Source organism: Xylocopa sonorina, chromosome 7, assembly GCF_050948175.1.
Source record: "Xylocopa sonorina isolate GNS202 chromosome 7, iyXylSono1_principal, whole genome shotgun sequence".
Classification (NCBI taxonomy): Eukaryota; Metazoa; Arthropoda; class Insecta; order Hymenoptera; family Apidae; genus Xylocopa; species Xylocopa sonorina.
In genome coordinates, this window is record NC_135199.1 from 1,936,092 (window position 1) to 1,957,703 (window position 21,612).

The 21,612-nt window shown below is 32.3% G+C and overlaps 1 protein-coding gene across 41 annotated transcripts; it reads left to right on the top strand.

Annotated features, from left to right (window-relative positions):
• The first annotated feature begins 7,729 nt into the window (after nt 1-7,729).
• Sw (cytoplasmic dynein 1 intermediate chain short wing) lies at nt 7,730-20,887 on the top strand. Of its 41 annotated transcripts, none has more exons than XM_076897750.1 (14): nt 7,730-7,885; nt 8,320-8,440; nt 8,532-8,628; nt 8,710-8,815; nt 8,885-9,015; nt 10,913-11,050; nt 13,131-13,151; nt 15,891-15,938; nt 17,669-17,845; nt 18,113-18,269; nt 18,360-18,732; nt 18,823-19,054; nt 19,150-19,577; nt 19,686-20,887. In XM_076897750.1, the coding sequence occupies exons 2-14, from the start codon at nt 8,339-8,341 to the stop codon at nt 19,842-19,844; spliced, it is 2,169 nt and encodes a 722-aa protein (XP_076753865.1). In that variant the 5' UTR covers nt 7,730-7,885; nt 8,320-8,338; the 3' UTR covers nt 19,845-20,887. The 41 variants fall into 41 exon arrangements, with proteins under 41 accessions (XP_076753865.1, XP_076753868.1, XP_076753869.1 ...); XM_076897753.1 differs by having other exon boundaries at nt 17,693-17,845; XM_076897754.1 differs by having other exon boundaries at nt 10,913-11,026.
• The last annotated feature ends 725 nt before the right edge of the window (nt 20,888-21,612 follow it).

Consider the following 21,612-nt stretch of genomic DNA (forward strand, 5'->3'; position numbering starts at 1 on the left):
GTTAATGGCGGCATATAGATAAAGTGAAATTTATCACAATAAATGCATTTATATAATGCCACGATTTTATTAAATGCATGTATAATGTTTCTGTTATAAAATGTAATTAAGATATAAAGTTGTGCAACATATACGTGTTTAGAGTAATAACTTGCCGTATTTCAATTTTACGCAAAAGTGAAAGAATGTGCTAAAAATCTGGAGATACGAGTACGTTACTGTTTCACTTTGTATCAAAGATATTGACATAGTAACCTTTGATACCAGTGCAGCAAAAAATTCAATATACATGTGCGTATCAATCCTAGAGTAATCTGTACGTACACTTAACGAGTTAAGAGAATATCTGAACGTTTGATTAGTTTCTCATTAAATTTTTTAATATAGAGATGTCACGAATAAAGTTCAAATGCAAAATGTACAAATTCTTAATCTCATTTGTGTTTAGAAACCTTAGAACTTTGTTTTTCTTTTCGAAGCCGTATCTGTATTGTCCTTTCTTTTGTATGGTGTTATCAACTTTATGCTAATTGTTTGTAGACAGTAACACTGAAGGTAATACAGCTGTGAGCCCAGTGAGACAGGAACGATAACAGCCAGCTCTGAGCTCATTTCTACTTCGACCCGAAAAAAAAGGAAATAATGAACGCTAAAGCCCCCAGTTTATTTCCATGAATTAACCGGAGAATCGCCGACGTCGCATATTATATACGTTATATGAAATAATACCTCCTTAATAAATCCGGAATAATTTGCCGGAAAAAAAACAAAATTAGAATTTATATACCTTATATTATGAAACTGAAATTCATGATATTTTTAAAACGAAATCGTTAACAAATATGTTTGTTGCTTCATTTAATTGAGTAGTTACTAGGTTTCAAATATAAATATGATCTATCGTATCCTTTCGTTTAAGTCATTCAGCTTATAAGAGTAATAAGATACTTTACTAACAACTTTATGTACATCCATGATTATTCCTGGGAGTTAAGCCTCTGTCTCAGCGTACAAGACGTAGAAAAATCGATAAAAGTCGAAAGCCGTTTCGACTGATAACTTAACGCTGGAATCGTTGAAGTTTATTGGCATAACAATAGGTATTCCGTAGCAGCTGACAATTGCATAATGTTGTGACTTATGAACATTTACATCTTAATCCGAGCGTCCATTGTTCGCCGCTATTGTTGCTCAAGAGCTTAGAGTGCCTAGGGTAGGAAACTTCCAAGAGCTGTAAAAACACGTTGTATTTACACTCGTCGATTTCACAATTCTATTAATAAACAGTACGAAGTATGTATGCTATTTAAAAGACTTCAACCATAATGGTGGGGTTACTTTATCACAATACGTTTGTAATGCATATGTACGGATAAAAGATGAAACGTTAAAACAGTATCACGTTCCTATCGGATGAAATGCAATAGCTATTTAAGAATATTTAGTAATACTCTTATAGCGTTCTCTTAGCATCTGAAATCGCATTTAGAAATCAGAAAACAAATCCGAGCTATTGTAATTGAAACATTTTTTTAATTCAATTTATTTTCGTATCGATTTCGGTGACTACCCCTGTTTTCGACATAATGCAAAACTATACACCACCGTCAATTAATATCGTCATATTTAATCGTCTCCGTGGAATATGGCACGTCCATCAATCTTTAAACGAATATCTCTAAGCGAAGTTGCCATCGAGCGAACGAATATTTCAACTTTTAGATGACATAGCGTATCTTTTTCTTTCTTATTCGCTCTTACTCGTTCGGGACTTGACTCCATTAAGCCGCTTCTAGATCCCATTGTTCTACTTTTTACATTTGTATTTCTAATAAATTCGTTATAAAAGACACGATACTCACTCTGGTAAGCTCAAACGCAATCAATATTAAAAGTATATTATAAATATTCTTCTAATTACGGTATCTTGTATCGAATATTCCTGTGTTGACTGTCGCTTGTCGCGCTAAAGGTAACTTGTTTTACTATTTTATTCAAAATAGAAGTACAATTTCTAATATTTTTACCAAAACAATTAAAAATATTTACACACCGGCAGTAGGTAAATATATACGCAGTAAAAACAATTCAAATGTGTAGACGTTTATTTGGATTTACTACTTTAAATTGAAAGCTATTGTGCAATCTGTTCATTGCTTTCGTTTATCGAACATGCTTTTAAAACTTTTTATCATTTTCAGCGTAAAAAATTTCTGGTTGCTTAGGCTTCGATTAGTATTGGTCTCGGCGAACCCACATGATCTCATATTATCCGAAAATACAAATTTCTCGTACTCGTAATATGTATTCAGTATGAACGCGGCTTTACGTACAACAGGAACGAGACGTGATCTCGAAAGGGGTGTACTGGAATGATGGACAGTGTGAGGAATAGTGATGGTAGAAAAGGGTATTGGAGGGTGAAGAGGTTATGGAAAATTGTCAATCAGTACGAACCATCTAGACTTGATTACAACTCCTGCATTGGATTTGCAGTTTGTACCGATGTTCCAGAGATGGCTGGTTGAATTTTTATGCTGAGATAGCGAAGTTTAGTTACTCTTAGTATCTATGATAAATATTTGTGGTTTTCTCGTTTACCATTTTCAGTTACATCTTTCGATATTTTACTCCTTTTCATGTTAAATGCTAATGGCACTTTTACTCGATGCATACAAAATATTGTGACTGACATTCAGAACGCTTTAAGTTTATCATTTTTTCTTTTTAATTATTCACACGAACCGCCTAATTCCCAAAGTTTCATATTGCCATCACCAATATAAAGCACAGCTTTCAAGGTTAACGGGGTACTATTTATATGTATATTTAGAGCGTAAACAAATTAGGTCTGAGAATTAATCTCTGTTCTGTGTTACAAGACAGACGAGATACAAGTAGAGAGCAATAAATAGTGTAATAAATAAACAGATCTCTGTAAATGGATCACGGAAAATATTGTGGACATGTCTGCTGACGCACCATCTATGGAAAAAATAGTTAAAACTTAATTTTTAGAATCTGTTCCAGTTTTTCTGTTCACTCTTCTGTTCATTATTTCTGTCTCTCATTACTAGTCAGGGAAACAATTGTCAAAGTCGGATGTAAAATAAAGAATAGAATTTAATTATTAAGAAAGTGAATTGATAAAAGCACACACGTCACTTCCAGGCACGTGACTGCCAACGTTCATCCCTATTTCTCAATCTATTCACATCCGATCTATTCTCATGTCAATAATAAAAGTTAGCCGATAGAAGGATGTCCTGTATACCATGGAAATAGTTGCTGTATGCGCGTCTGATCATCCTTGTTGCACGTGCACATATGATTATTGTGGAGTAAGAATTCACACGAGATGCATGAATGAATCAACTAGCACGCCTATGCGCGCGTAAGTATCATACTCGAGTTCACCCCTTGAGTGACTCTACGCGTCGCTTCAATTGAAGAGAGTGAAAGTAGGGTGGCTCTTTAGCGAATGTGTACGAAAGCTTAGAAAGGAGTTGAGAAAATCTCTTTATAAGAAGATCAAATGGAAGAAAGATCTATCCGGTCCAGAAATTGGGTTGCGAGTCATTCATTTTAGGTGAAAATTTATTGCATACGATTAATCTTGATTAAATTTGAAAACTAAACTTGAAAATATTTGAAACTTGTAGAAAAATCAATTTTTACTACTACCGAATGATTCCAGTGACCAGCAAATGTTCAAATACTCGCATCCGTGGTTAAACTTATTTATCACTCGTGTAACAAGGCACGTGATTTTATTTCCTGGGTCCAATGCAATGGTCCTGATTTGAGAGCCTTTCGAAAGCGCGTGCTTACGATCAACGGAAGCAATTCGTGAGAGAAGTTTCGGATAATAGAATTTATCGAACGGTAGTTGGGCACGTGCAATGTGTCAAATAAAAGATTACGGCACGTGCTCGACATTACACCCTATAAAAGGTTGCGTAAATTTGGAAACGATTCTATTCATACAATCTGACCTACGTATGCGGCCTCCTAATACTTTTATCTTAATATTTATGGGTGACTTCATCGATGGTCACGTCCCTATTGTTACCATTCGAATTTAAATGAATAGAACTCATAATTATACTTTTATATTTGTTTGCAGTCGATATCACAAACTGCAAACAGTTCGATTTACAAAAGTAGAAATGGGACGAAAATATATTTAAGTGGAAAAAATATTAAGAGGGACGTGGCAGATATAATACGTACAAGTCAAATAGTAAAATGCAAGAAATTTAACCGATCTCGACGTTAATGGTACTGCCTGGTCGAAGAAGAAAAAAGAAAGATGAAAAAATTTAATTAACTGTCCGCGCTCTAAGGAGAAGCTAATTTTGTCTCACGTCTAACGAGTCGCAAAAGAAATTTGCAAGGGGTGTCGGCATTCCTCAGTAAGAGTACACATCTGAACTAGACTTCTTTTAAAATTTACAATTAAAACGGCAGAAAGGTAACGCAGACAACAGTAATATTAACAGACGAAAGTTTTTAGTTTTCAATTTTTCTACTTGAAACTTGCGTGCTGTATTGTCTTCGTGAATATTCATTTTGTGCTACGCGTGTGTACTTACGTCTGTCTCGGATAGTGCCAAGTATTACACTCATATAATTTAATTATGCGAGTTAAAAAGATGTTAATGTATCGCGTTATTTAGTGACGAATACTTGTACACGCTACACAAAATATTCAGCGTGCTCGTAGGCGTGTAGTGTATACAAAATATGCTTTTCCACCGCTGAATACTTATTCTAGCAAGCGTAATTACCATTCCACGTAACATCACCAAAATGCAAATACGTAAAGCATATTTCTCTCGCCTAAAATATTAAGATATTATCTAAACGCGAATGTACGTGCATGATGTATGGTGATATGATCGTGTTGTATGAGAGGTACCATAATTCATTCGCGTTTATTGTTTGGCTTTCAGGAAATTGTAACTTTTACAAGTACAGTTCATTGTTCAGCGTACAGACTAGCGATATTTGCGATACCCTGTACGCATTTACTGGATCATTTAGTCGAGTGTTTCAATTTGATGCGCTATTAATCATAAATTCGTTATGGTTCTCCTCCGTACGCTTTCATTAATCTTCGATACACGCAAAAAGTACATCGTATTATCGTGACAGGCTGATAACGTCGTAAAAAAAAATCACACCTATCTGGCGCACAGCATACCGTGGAAATTAGTATTCAAAGGGCCGATAATATCGGGTTAACGGACCTCTAGTATCGAGAAACTTACGGAGTATTGATTTTACCGAACCTTTAGGTAAACCGCGTTGAGCATACGAGTTCTCCTCTGATTGGCGAATTAGCGTCGATGAACTTCTCTGAACGTTTTCGATACCTCGTTCGCTACCGTTCGACTTGGCTCAACCCCCATTCGATTCGAGTTAAATGTATCTGAACATTTTGATCGATAAGGTACACAAATTGTATTGCAAACAATTTTATAGGAATTTGTGACTACTGTTTTGCTAAAAAATTGAAATGTTTGCTCTGGTTGCGAGTGAAAGATCGGTTTAGATGATAATTCTTATTTCATCTTCTCTAATTACTATTCTCGTCTACGAATTTCCACATTTAATTACCGCTTTGCCGAAATTATCAAAAATGAACTCGTTGTTTAAATTACAGTATATACATTAAAGTATGAAAATTGCAGCATAAACATGGACGATAAACGAAGCGACTAAGAGAGATGAAGCGAGGCGCGTTGTTGTAACTTTGCTTTCTAGCTCTCAGAGCCAGTGTACGTCCACCGGGTGGTTCATCAGTTCAGTCTGTGGCAAATACGAGGTTACTTCCATCCTCTTTCATCCCTTACTGATCTATAGGGGTTCCCACACTTTCCCTCTTCCTGCGCCATTCCACCCCGTACTCCTAACGAAAACCGGACAAGACTGACCTTTACTCGTTTGACTAGAAAAGCCAGAGATCCGCTTACGCCGCTACGAATTTCAGATTCCGTAAATCCACCAAAAGTTTGGTCTACGTTACTGGCTTTGCACTTATCTAGGAAGCATACAAGGTTTGGCGAAAGCCGATGAAACTATATACAGCTTACAACACGATGAACAGAAATTGTGACGCAACGTCCCATGGAAATTCTAGTTTCCTTTTCCCGAGTAGCAATATTCGCATGTTTACCACTACAATCGGATTAGGAGAGATATTTAGAATGATACTTGATTCCCGAGGGACGCATAATACACAACACTGTGGATTCGATAAATCGACGAATATGATGCGAGAGATAATTTTTGTATGCAAAATGAGAGAATCGTGTAATGTAATGTAAAAAGGGAAAATGATATGAGAATAATTAAATGATTTTTACGCAACAAGTAGTTTCTCTTGCTAATCATCGGTTTGGAGTCAGTACGTTTCATTTTGTTAAGTTAAAAGAAAGTGTCACTAAATTAATAAAAACGGGAAAACTATGTATCGCACCAAGTTCATTCGGTTATATTAAAGGAAGGAGGGCTCGAATTAATGCGCGGTGACCGTGATAGCACTGATTTAAAAACAACACAAAGAGATTGATAGTCGAACGCTTTATCAGAAATCTAATTGTTGACGAAAATAAGGAAACTAGAGTGGGTAACGGGATATAAAAGAAGGGAAAATATACTATCTCATTCGCTTTTGTAGCAGCCAGTATACACACTTGACTCAACAAAGCAAATCATACTTCGACACGCGAAGTCGGTATGAAGCATCACGCGACCTACGGCCTTCCCCTTAGCCAATCTTTTTCTTGCCTTCTTAGGCTTTCCTGTGCTTCCACGTGAAATTAGCCTCAAGCTAATTTCGTGGTTGAATTTAGGAAACTTTTCTTTGATCGTGTCCTTCCTACTACAACACTCTTTCCATGAAACGGCAATTGCTTTCTAATCTAGAATGGAGTACAGAACGTTTTACTGTGAACATACCTGTTATAAATGCTGTTATGGCATTGCTTTCCTAATGATTTCCATTCCAATTTGTTGTTAACAATTAGTTCATGAATTATGTGTTCTTGTTTATTATTGTATGGAGACAATATTCAAGACAGTAATTAAACAGGAGGCTTTCTTGTATAATATATCAAATGTTTAGTTTATTATTAAATTGTTTAAATTGTAATCAAAGTCAACGTGATGTCAATGTTATTACAGGTTGACCTTCTGCTTTCCTGTGTTCCTGCTTAAAGAAAATATTACATAATCGCATGCCACATCAGGAACAACAATTACAATCAAAAACAATAGATTATTACTCGCATTGGTGTTAGAGTGCGGACTACTAACATCTGGCTTTAATTAGCAGCTGATATAATAATTGTACATGTACACGGAATAATTGTCATTTAAAAGAATGCGATCGTTATTCTAAATACGGCAACTTCGAATTAAACTTATTCATTATTTTAATTATATTTCTACCACTAGAGTGCGCAATCTGTGACACGCCTTATACTTAGATAGTACACCAAATTCAATGAAAATTTTTCGATTGCAGGCTTTGTATGCAAATGATACATTTAACAGATTATCACAACATTGATACCACTTTATATAATTTATTTTCCTAAAATTAGTATTTATTGATGATTATTAATGTTATTGTATGAATCTATAAAAGATTCATTGGTGCCATCTGCTGGGAACATTCGAAGATTACGTATATGGACATGGAGGAAATCTTACAGTAGAGAACCAAGTATTCCGTTAGTACAAAGTATCGATACAGTGGTGCTGTTGTTGCAATGTAAAAGATTTGCATGTCGGGCGGGTCGGATAGATGATGTAGAAAACGAAACTACGGGAATTTTTAGCATCCATATTCGTAAAATATATTGCGTGGCAAAAGGTGAATGTTTTCTACGTTCGTCTAGCAAAAGTGTTTAGTTTCGAATCGATCCATTATATAAATATTACCTCATGACAGATGAGCATTCTTCATTGAATTCAGTGACCAAACGTTGTTATATGAATATTAATTATTATACTACTAATCTGTGTCTAATCTATTATGATGATCGAATCGTTTATTTCGCAACAAATGTAAAAGCCCATTATTTGTACGTACGTATATACATGTTATACTTGTCGTGGAATAAAAGCAGACTCGAAACTGACGTCACGCGACAGAAATCAATAAACGTAATCTAAACCCGGTTGAAGTTCCGTTAATAAGTTTCATGAAACCTGGCAAGAACTTTATAATTTTCACGAATGTATTTGAAACTCTTTCTTATGCTTTTCAAAATCGTTTGTTAATAAGCGTTCACAAATATTGTTTAGATATTGACAAAGTAGCACAATGATGTCTGACAGAAAAGCAGAACTTGAAAGAAAGAAAGCCAAGCTTCAGGCTATTAGAGAAGAAAAGGAAAGGCGCAGAAGAGAAAAAGAACAAAAAGATGTAAGATATTTCCATTTGAATCGTTTTTTTTGCTTCTTTAAAATTCATTTATATTTTTGTCTACTTATTTTTTAAATTGTTGCACTGAAAGGTTGAAGAAGCTACAGTACGTGCTGCGGGCACGGACAAGGATCACCGCAAGGAATTGGATGCTATGCTTTCATCTTTGGGTGTAGCGCCAGTGTCAGGTAAATAATTTTGTAGCTGTGCCAATTTGTTTTCTCACCTTTACAAGTACAGCTTCTATGTATAATCTATTTTATTTACAGATGTGTTATCCAGTTTATCTAGTATGAATTCATTGACTCCAGAGCAGAGTGCAAATGCTACTCCTGATGCTAGTTTACAGCCGTCTAGTATAAATTCTGCTCAAAGGTATTTACATTACATCAAGACAATTTTTAATACTTCTGCATTATATAATTTATATTGGTTTTTCTATAGTAGCACTGCTAGGAAGAAGAATCGGGAACTTACAATTGTTTCTGTGGCACATACCAATATTCCGCCAAAAGAACCAGTGGTTTATACTAAACAAACACAAACTATTCAGACATCACACACATCTCACGACGGTGAGTCACTATATTCATTTTTTATATTATCGCACTTTGTGTTGCTAACAATTGCGAGTTTAAGAGTATATAATTGTTCAAAAAATTTCAGTATTTATGTTATACTAATGTTACAATAATTTAATTAATTCAATTTTTATATCGATACAAAATATAGAAGTCTTTTCTTTACTTATGATAATGAAGTACATGATGTTATTATAAATAATTTATTTAATTGCAACTTTTAGTCTATTGTATTCTACAATGAATAATATTAAAATTTTAAAAACAAATTATACAAAGACTAGACACAATTTTACAAATAAGCAAAAACTATAAAATTAAATTTTGTCATAAATTCTACTTTATATACATTCAGTGTTTCTATTTATCTAAAATATTGTTAAATTATTGACTTACATTATTATTAGTTTAATATCTATTAACATATACATTAGTCGATATTAAAAGTCAAGTCAGAAAAAAGAATAAATGTTAGTTTTTCATATTCATAAGTTCTTTAAACAAGAATACAAGGGATTAAAATTTATGACACCTTAATGTTTTTTGATCACTTTCACATATGCCTAAAGATGGTTGAATATGGTAAAGTGGGTGGTGTATATAAGAATGCATATTTTTAAAACATATATATATATGCCATAATCATATTCTTAATAAGTCTTGAATATAATTATCAAATTAACAGTACTGTATAATATTTTAATTAATATAGATTGAGAATACATAGTCAGTTGTGTCACTGTAATATGTTTTCTTTTTACAACATTGAGTTTGTTATGATAACAATGAAAGTTATTTTACTTATTTACGTTATGTTTTATGATTAATTTTAACTAATGAGGAAACTTACATATTCTTGAAATATGTCTACATTTAAAGTAGCATGTTGCGCATATCTTTTTTGTGTGTGTTAACTTTTGTTGAATTAGGGTCTTAATTGCTTTCAACACTTCTTAAACAGAGGAAGTATTGCTGTATATATTTCTCTCCTTATTAAATAGTTGTGAAAAAATTAACTATTTCCATAAACATAAACTACTTATTTGAATAGCTTTTAAATTTATCTCAGTTATCTGAAAAAATATTTATATTATTAATAACAATAATAGCAATAAGAACAGTAATAATAATAATAAATGAAAGCTTATTTGGAACATTTAAGAATTGTGTTATTAAAAAGATGATCATTGTGTTTATGGTATAAAAGTGTATTTTTAAACGAGGGAAAATATTATCACAGTTGGCATTTTATTTTAATATTAGTGACTTTTATTATTACTGTGTGGTAAACTTTTTATCAAAGGGAATTCTAACAATAACTTTTGTTACATTTTCATTTGATGAATTTTTATATACTATATTATGGGGAAAGTATTAGTGGAAATGAATAACATTTAACACAAAATCGGGTTATGGAAACAAATGTTATTTTTCTTGGTGGTGGAAGCTATACTTTTTTTCTTTGTTGGAAATATATTTTACTTTCGTTTTACCAATCCGCAATTTCAGTTAGTTATTATTTTCACTTTTTAATTTAGCTTACGATTGGTTTCTCAATTATTACTGGAATTGTGAAATGCTAGCAAATCTTATACTTTATGAATTATTCTGCATACCACCTACTTTACTATGAATTTCTAATTAAAATATTCCAATATTGTTCTAGAATATATAAACTGAATATATCACCATTAAACTAAATAAAAATTTGCCCATAGAATTTATTCTTTTCTTAGTAACATTAACTTGCTTATCAATTTTATAAATGTGGGATATGTTGCGTGTTACATGCGTGTCCCGTTACCTAACTGATATTGCGGCATTATTAAATATACGCGTATTCCATTGTCTTGCGATACAAATGGTCAAATCAACTGGTGTTGGACATAAGGATTGTCCGCATCTTCTTCTGCATACACCATCTACTCCTCCTGTTCAACAACAACACCAACTCACTCTTACTCCGCAGGCTACTTTGAGACTGACTGGTGGCGTCCCAGGAAAGGTGGGTCTGCACCAAACTACCTATGTATGTTCTGTCTTCTTTTTATTACCTTTCCTTAATTGTTGTACAACAGTATACGATAGAGGTAGATACAAGGCTATCTATATTTAAGACAAAGGTATGCAGAATCAAATTTGAGAATGTTATCCATTTAATTTAATTTTTATTAATTTGTGTTATTATATTTTTAGATACTGTTAAGTGGTATTGAAAATAGATCCAATTATGATTAAATTTTATTGATTCTACAACCTTGGTTATTTCATAGAATGTATGTGGAGATAGATATGTGTATTCAAGTATTGAATATTTTTTAAGTATTTTTCATAATCGACTGTTCAAAATAACTTAATATACAAATAAAAATATTTTCTAGTGTAAAAAACTATATAGTAAGAAAGATACTATTTAATTAATATGATGTGCATATTATCTATTCATTCCATATACAATATCTATTTGTTTGCATAAATGATAAGCTTCTAACATGCTTTACATATTTTAATCAAATAATATACTAACAGTTATCAAAGTTATACAACACATTAACATTAGGCGTCCTGTTTGTTGGGAAAAATTTAAAGATTATTACAAGAAAAAGTCAATGTACCCTGACTCATGTGTGCTAGCATTCAGTTTATCAAACAAATGAACAATTATTGTTGATGCTTTAATAAGTTATGGGTATGAATATTTGTAGATAGCAACCTCGTTTTATAATTGTAGTAGTTACTGTAATATTGATATATTAGCAATTGAATATTCTTTAGTATCATTGTTAACACTTAAGAAGTACACTCGTCCCTTGATTTACGCAGTATTTTTTGTATTACTTCATGTAGTTTTTTTTACGCTGTTCACTGGTATTCTTGATGCGTAAAAGGAAAATTTGATTTTTTGTGGAAAATTCTTTCTACAGTATTTCATAAAGTTCCTCTTTAGTTTAATTAATTTGAATATATTTAGTAATATCAGTAGTATATCACTATGAAACAAATAAAAATAAAAAGTTGACTGCTTTGGTGTGGGACACTAACAGCTCCAACGAATAAAATCTAAATTGGTTTTTAAATTTTTGTTACCATTTCGTACTGTGCAAACACATGAATTTAATCTGTTTCCATCAAATATAAGCTTTTCATTTATACAATTTCCTTATGTATAATAGCATATGCCAATTACACGATTTCTAATTGCATACAGAAATCTAGTGAAACAAGTACTTTGCATAAATTAAGAGTTGTGTATACAACATTCAAATATGTTTTTATGTGAAAACTCTTTCTTCTAATTTATTACAGTGTGAAAGAAACGTTTCACTTTGTTCAGCATTTTACTATAATTTTTATTTTGGACAATTTGTAGTGTAATTTATTTCTGGGAAACTTAGGGGGTGGGCATAAGTGTGACAAGGGATGTAAGTGAGATATATCAAATTTTAATATGATTACAAACGAGCATCCATTGGTAGTCGTATTAAGTAACAGAAATTTGTTATTACAATATTTCATATTAAGTAGACAGTGACTCATCATTGGAATCAATGGTAGAATATAATATTTAAAGAAGGTGTTGAATTAGGACAAGGAATTGAAATTATATTAATTGAACTCTTTTGATAACGTAAGAATCATTGAATATGTATGTTTCCTCTTACATGTAGGAACCACAGCACTGCACAATATAAAAATTTTGCAAATCTGTATCCACCTAACTACATTCAGCAGATAAACAATCTTTTTCTTTCTTCGCGCATAGTATAAGTAACACTTCTAGTTTGCTTGATTTGCAATGAACACATGAGTGATTGATTTTTATGAAGGAAAAATGTTTTACTTAATCACACAAATGTTACATAAATTTAATCAAAACTTAATCAAAGTAAAATGTATTTCTCGAAATTTCAGTTATCAGCATTTGGTAAAAATGTACCATGTATTATGTTTGGTTCTTTTTTTGTTTATATATGATTTCATTTAAATAATTCATGACTAAAAATTTTTCATTTGAAATGCTTATAGTCTGAGTGTAGAGAGGTGTTATTAGTGTAGTGCATTCTTAAAAGATTGTAACTAAGCTCAATTTTTTTCCCCCCTCTTCTCAGCTCATGCATTCGACTATTACGGTAAGTTATGATTTCTCTTGGTTTTCAACAAGTTTTAGGTTCAGATTTAGGTTTAGCTATATTTCGTTTATACTCTTCGAATTGACAATATATATTACAAAACGTATATAAATGATGGTAGAAATTTTTCAATATTAGAATAATATAAATATGTAATTGCTGCGTGCAGGGCAAAATTTTTTAGATTAAATATAAATTTTAAGGTAAGAGAACCAATTGAATCGGTTCACTTCCTTTAAAACCTAGTAAGCTAGAGAATGCACTCTTTCTCTCTCTCTCTCTCTCTCTCTCTCTCTCTCTCTCTCTCTCTCTCTTTCTCTCTCTCTCTCCCTCTCTCCCTCACCCTGTCCCTCTCCCTCCCCCCACTCTTTTTCTCTATCTATCTATCTCTATCTCCCCCCATCTCTCTTTCGCTCTCTCTTTATATCTCAATTATTCAAGCAAAAATTGAATAGAAAAGTAAATTAAAATTAAATAAAACTTATTAGTATTGTAGGCACATAAAATGACTCTCCACCCAGAATCTAAGATATCTTTGCTGTCTTATATCTTGCTTTGGACATTTTGGCTTTTTTATCGTTTATGTAAATCTTTTTTTTTTATTGGTATATTTAACTTTAGTTTCTCTGTTTATTACTTTTTAAATATGTATCTGACATCCCGATTCTCAAACGGAAATACTTTAGCATTCACACGTTTGTAAAGGCATGCATTGTCTGTAGACATTTTAACAAAAAGAAATAAATAGAATTTGTTCAATTATTAATACTACAGTTCGATTATTAATACTAAATTCTTGCTAAAAATTAGATACGATTTTACAATTGTAAAGTAGCGCGCAGAATATGTGCGAAAAGTTACTACAAAAAAGTTTAACTGCAAAATGTAGTTCCATGTTTTAAACGTTTTAAATGTCGAATGAGTATTCTTTATTTTAAAAATACATAAATGTTTGAAATGGTTAACTCAAAACACATGTTTTATTCATTGAAATTAACGGACTACCATTGGAATACTTAAAACTACTAAAAATTCACTTGATATAGAAAAATCAAATTTATTATACTTCATACGTAATCAAAATTAGACATAATTAATTATAAATCTTTTCCATTAACCATATTTTTATATAACAAAGAAATCATATATATTTATGATTTATGCAGATAAATCGAATTTCCCGATAGTGTTTGAAAGTGGGATTGTCTGAACTAAGAAATATTTCGTGTATGAATATCCATTGACAAATCTTGTCACAACTTAACGCACCTTCCATAGTTCTCGGCGCGATATCACAATTACAGTTTTCATAATATTTTTGGGATAATACTGTGTACTAACACGGAGAGCGGATGTAATGGTGTTGGGATTGGTAAACATTATATAAGTAGCGTTTCTCGTTGAAATAGAAGAAAAAAACTCAGCAACGGGTTCTATGGCTTCAGCTTTTAGTGTTGCAAAAGTTCAATTTGCAAATATTGCTTCTTAACCAGCACGGTTTCGTTCTTTGTGAAAATGATGTAGCAAGGAAATTCATTGAACTAAATAGCGAGAATTAGAGACTGTTTGATCACATAGAAATACATTTTGTGAATATACTTAGTACAGTTACGTTGTTATCGATATGTTTGTTTCAGCAACACTTATTTAAACTCTATACCATAGAATTTTCATTTGAAAGAAGATCTTTTGTTTTATAATGTTTTTAAAATGGATTGAAAAAGTGATCCCGTCGGTACAAATTAGTAGTACGTCGGAGATGTCAGTCCGTTTGGTTTAAATTATTAAAATTTTACAAATTTTCCCTTGTCTTCATTTCATCTTTTTTCTGTTACTCTAAAAACTTGTTTCTGAAATTTTCTAATATTGTGTTTTACAAACAGATTTATTTTAACATCACTATTCCCTCAGATATGTTAAATGGCAAAAGTTTAAAATGAACAAGAACATTAATGATTTTATTTATAGTATACATTTGATGATTTTTAACTGAAGTTTAGTTAAAAGCCTAAAGGGATTGTAATTTCGTAAAATATTCATATAGTGTTAATATAATCAACAATATTAGATATTACTGTATAAGAAGTGCTAATAGAAATGAAGTGATATATAAATTAATATAGTCGTTTTACCGATTAAGTTTATATTAGAGATTCCAAGTCGATGTAGTTGTACGTGTATTATAAAATGTTTGCGAAGATTTTAACAGTTTTCATCGATCCCTTTAGGGCGGAACATAAATATAACGTCGTCGATACGATATATTATACTATTTGCATGTGTATGTGTGTGTATGTGTATATATATATATATATATATATATATATATATATATATATATATATATGTATATATATATATATATTGCCGTTTCCGGTCGAATATTACCATTTCAATCTTTCTAGCTAATTGTTGATGTATACTTTGCATGATAAAAGAGAAAAATTAACGAATAGGTCACATACGTAACTGGTATTGTTCTCGATCATTGTAAATGCTGTTAAATTGTATTCTGAATAATAAAATTGATATTACTACTTGTAGTGTACACGTACATTTTCTATTTTAAGCGATCAATAATTTTTCGTTACACTGATGAGAGTATATGCGTATACGTGTAACGTTATATTTTGATGCCATACATCAATAATTTCCTACGAGAGACGTGAAATTCGATACAAACACGACTAACATAATAAGACACATGATTGATTGACATTTTCTTTTCCCTCCTTCAAGACGAGTACAATCTAAATCCTGGTTTAGAATGGGAGGACGAATTTACAGGTAGGTAATCCTCTCTCGAGACGATTCAAAGTATAGATCTAATTGTATCACCAACACGCGAATTATATACATTTTCACAAAATTGCATTCGAAAGCAATATTTTCGTTCAAGTTTTTTTCTTCTTCTATTCAGTTATTGTATTTATATGCATTGAAAGGAGGGAACTTGTACTGTTACTTCACACTTAAAATTGCTTGATAAATCGTCAGATTGTTAAGTAGTATTTCTATGGTCTGTTACTGTAATTGTAAAAATTTTCGCTTCACTTGTCATGCATGCATATAGATAGTACATATACTTACAGGTATTACATATTAAATCATTCATTAGCTATTATTACGCATGAATGAAGTTAAAATATAGTTACACCACTGTTATCGCATTCATTTAATTTTATATCTAAACGATGTTTATGAATTTTCAGAATCGTAGATTTAGATTGAAAAATTTCTTTTTCTTATACATGTACATTGCATATTCATTAGCTGCTGCATGAGACTTGGGAAGTTGCGTTAATATACCTCCAGTTAGTATACGTCAGTATGTTTATTTTTTAATTTTTTCTCTCGGCAAAAGAAGCATAGATATACCTCTATCCGCTAATAAGTATCGTTATCAAGAATTGTTAGTTGATGTTACATTATAACGCAACATACACTTCACTTAAAAAAATCATCTTCCACTTTCTTCAGCTCATTCTTTCACTTCACTTCATTTGCAATTCTGTTAAAAGAAAGGGTGGAGAGATATCGTTACCAATAATTTCCATGGCAATCAAGAAAATATCTCGAAAGATAAAAATGAAATTTTTATTTCTATAATCCACCAACAAGCAGTCCACCTTCTCATACGTAATTAATATCAGTGCATGTGACCCAATCTAATAGTTGTTTTTTTCAACGTTGTGTATGATTGTCCATCTTTCAATCAATCAATTATTGCTGTTCTTGCTGTGTTGTTATTGTTGTTATAATTAGCATTATTATTATTATTATTATTATTATTATTATTATTATTATTATTATTATTATTATCATCTTCATCATCATCACCATCACCACCATCATCACCATCACCACCACCATCATCATCATCATCATCGTCGTCGTCATCATCATCATCATCATCGTCATCATCATCATCATCATCATCATCACCACCACCATCATCATCATCATCATCATAATCACCACCATTATCATTATCATTATTATTATTATTATTATTATTATTATTATTATTATTTAAATACATTTTATTTAATATGCTTTTACAAAAGCTTTTGAAAGAGAGTTGCATCCCTTAAACCTGACGCTTTCACAACTTATTCTTTTACTTGTCAGAACATTTTTTTTTTACATCACGCGATAAGCAAATTAATAGATTTCGAAGTTGACACACAATAGTCAACGGAATAGCTGCACAATTCGCATAAGTATATGAATATATCTCGTTTCTCTTTTTACATTTTCTGTTTCTTTTTATTTCGTGCATTTCATATATTAGGTCCACCCAATTATTACTTCACGTAGAATAACTTGTACGAGATGCCGATTAACTTTTACTACGTAGTTCATTTCTTTATCATTTTTTTGTCTTTGTTCTTTTTTCAAAAGAAAAGAAAAAACGTAGCACATTCGAATTCTTGAAGTAGGACATTTGTCAGACGTAGATAGATACATATATAGAAGTTAGGATATTCGTGGCGGAACCAGCTTATTCACCACAGTTTTGACATTTGATGATGGCCAAGCCGAAGACGAGGAGAACAGCTTACCGCACATGGACGGTTTCCAAAGCAAGCTTCCACCTGGAATCCTTCCTCATGGTTTACCACAGGTTAAAGAAGTGCAGCCAGCAGTTACGCAAGTGGAGCAAGAAAAAGAAAAAGAAAAGCCCAAAGAAGGTAACTTGCCAATCTTTTTTTCTTCAACGTCGATTATTAATTCTAATCAAACTTTTCAAGTTCATAAGATAATTGAAAATATTAGACATGATTTTTTTTTTCCATCAATTCTAATAGTTCCGAATTTAGGGATATCGAAATCTATTTGTTTCAATATCTAAGAATGTATTAGAGATGAGGGAACAGTTTGAAGAATAATAATTGTCGTTGATAAGAACAAGTAGTTGGCCTTGTTTTGACTACGTTTGCACTAACATTAATTTTTAGTACGAGAACTCAGCGAGGAGGAGAAGCAAATGATTATACTATCTGAAGATTTCCAACGATTCCTTGATCGTACTAGTAGAATCGTGGAGAGAGCGTTAGGAGAATCTGTTAATATTTACACCGATTATACTGGTACCATGGATGGTGAAGATGGAATGTGAGTAAAAACAAGTGAGAATTGTTTAACGTTAGGTTTGAGCTGCTTTTTAAAGAGAGCTTTCTAAATGAAAAAGAACTAATTTTATAGGGATGAAAAGAATCATCAACGTTTATGGTTGAACCGATGGTTCTTTTGCGACCGATGGTCTCGTAATCGTTGCGTGACTTCGATGGACTGGTCACCCCAATTCCCAGAACTTCTCGTAGCCTCCTATAATAATAACGACGACACACCGAACGATCCTGACGGGGTGTGTTTAGTATGGAACACAAAGTTCAAGAAAACAACACCGGAATTCATTTTCCATTGTCAGTCTCCAGTTATGTCAACGACGTTCGCAAGATTTCATCCTAATTTAATCTTAGGGGGTACTTATTCCGGACAGATTGTTCTCTGGGACAACAGAGTGCAAAAAAGAACTCCCATCCAACGCACCCCGTTGTCAGCTAACGCGCACACTGTAAGTGTACACTTTCCAAATAGCAAATGCTACATTTGCGTAATATGTTTCGCATAGTGAGAGACTTAAATTTCATAATTCTACATCCAGCATCCTGTGTACTGTCTAAATGTTGTCGGAGCTCAAAATGCGCATAACTTGATAAGTATATCGACCGACGGCAAATTATGCTCCTGGAGTTTAGACATGTTGTCACAACCGCAAGAGACATTGGACCTTTGTACTAAACAATCAAAACCAATTGCTACAACTTGTTTGACATTTCCACACGGTGATGTTAACAACTTCGTCGTGGGCAGCGAGGAGGGAACTGTCTACTCTGGTAAACGAACATTTTAATCGAATTGAATGTATCGCCCGGTAGCAACCGCACAGGAATGGTATGAATCATTATAACGTTTGGCATTTGCTCAATAGCTTGTCGCCACGGTACAAAAACTGGAGTATTAGAGACGTACGAAGGTCATCAAGGACCAGTAACTGGAATTAGCGCGCACGCTGTTCAAGGTGGAATCGATTTCTCTCATCTGTTCTTAACGTCGTCCATCGATTGGACAATCAAGCTGTGGAGTCTTAAAGAAAGCAAACCCTTGTACTCTTTCGAGCATAACGGCGATTATGTTTATGACGTTGCATGGTCCCCAACCCATCCGGCTCTGTTTGCCGCTGTAGACGATTCGGGACGATTAGATTTGTGGAATCTTAATCAGGATACCGAAGTGCCCACGGCTGGCGTCATGATAGACGGTTGTCCGGCTCTTAACAGAGTATCTTGGACACCGAGCGGTTTACACGTAACCGTTGGTGATGACTCTGGAAAGATTTGGGTGTACGATGTTGCTGAGGTAAAGAACAATGTTTTTAATTATAGTCATGTTTCGTTTAATTATTATAATAACGTCGCATAATAATGTCGACGTGTTTGTAACGATCTCGCGTTCTTTTGAATACAGCATTTAGCACATCCGAGGATCGACGAATGGAATAAATTCTTGTACACCCAGCAAGAGTTGAAGCATAACAAAGCGGACGAAGAATTGCATAAACTTAATTTAAGGGAGCCTACCTCTTTGACTTCCATACCGCCATTGCTTACAGGCCCGCTCAGATAAAGGTATGATTTTATTTAGACCTTATTCCTAAGGAAAGCTTGATTATCTTAAAATTTCCAATCAAATGAATTTAAACTACTTATAACCATGAAAAAGAAAATGAAAAAAAAGTCCTAAATGATGCAAAAGCAAAATGTATCGCACTAACTGTAATTTATAGGTGTACTCTTTGAAGTATTTATAGGACACCTTAATTCTGTATAAAATTATTAAACAATAGAAGGAACGTATTAATACTTTATTCGTACATGATCGTTGTGCATTCGAATGGCTATAACTTAACGTGTCTAATAGAAACGATGTATCTTTATGGGACAACTTTATTTCGATAGATCGTTATAAATGCACGTAACATATCTGTGTATGTAAATAATTAAAGCTATGAAGCTCGATTTAAATCGATATATTGCAGGAAGTGAGATAGTAAGTAGAATGAAGCGTCGAGATATGCACTGGTAAGTTGTAGCACAACGTCTTATGCTTTCGAATTTTTCGAAATTAATTCTCAGAAATACATATTGTTGTTTTCACGCTAACATTCTTGTCTAACGTATCAAAAGAAACATACACGAATCGAATATTTAAAAATGATGAAAACTCTACTAAAAATAGTTTAATTTAGTATAGCAATTTTCAAATAATTTTATTATTATTTATATTCCCGTACAGAAGTGTTTAAATAATTTAAACTTTATTATTTGTGCTTTGTAATGTATAGCCCATAGCGTAGCAAGAATAACAAAATTTACTCAACGGATATTAGCGATTACAAATGTAAATATATTATTTTTGCGTTATTATAAAATGCTGGGTTTTATCTAAAATGTGATACTGTTGTATAGTGCTGTGTCTAAATGCGTGCTTCTGCTCAAGCCAAGCATATTTTAAAACATATAATTTTTTTTTTTTATATAAAGAAATCATTTAATCTACAATTGGTTAGACACCGAGTGACATTTTGAGCGCAGTCGAATATAAATTTATTAAATCTGTTTTGTAATACGTATTTTTAAATTTAAGTTACAATAAAGAATGATACTTATATCTAGGTCGATAAGTTAATTATTTTCTTCAATGCTGCAAATAAAATTTTATTTATGAAAATCGTGTGTCTTAAGTTTGTTTTAAAAATAATAAACTTATAGCGCTCCTTTAGCATGTAAATATGTACGAATAGTTAGATTTTGTAGTTGTGAAAGTACTTACCTATAACTAGATAATTTAAATCACATACTACCATTATGAATCGATTACTACGCATGTTACATCTAGCAATTATTTTATATATTGGGTCGTTCGGAAAGTATAATTTCGTTTTTTCTATGAAAAAAAAATCCATTTCTTTGCACATTATTACAAATATATTATATTTTATTACAAAATAGCGTCAATAGCCATTTTTAAGAACTTTTTCCTTATTATAAAGGAATTCGAAATTCAAATTTAACCCTAGCAATAGTAATAATAAATAAAGACTCGTTACTTTGCTAGAATTGACGAATTTTCTAATTGCTATATTCATATTTGTAACAATAGTTAATAACCTCACATAGCAAATGTTCGAATATTGTATAATATTTATTGTTATAGTCGAGGTGCTCTTTAAGTTTATTACCCGCTACGATAAGTTTGGGACACACGGTAATCTCTTGTGCGTTATATGGGAGTGAATTTGTACTTGCGAGTTATCTTTAGTCAAAAAGGACATTCAGTTAAAAAACTTGGCTCGTCAGATAAAATTGAACAAAATCCTTCCTCGGTTCTTGCT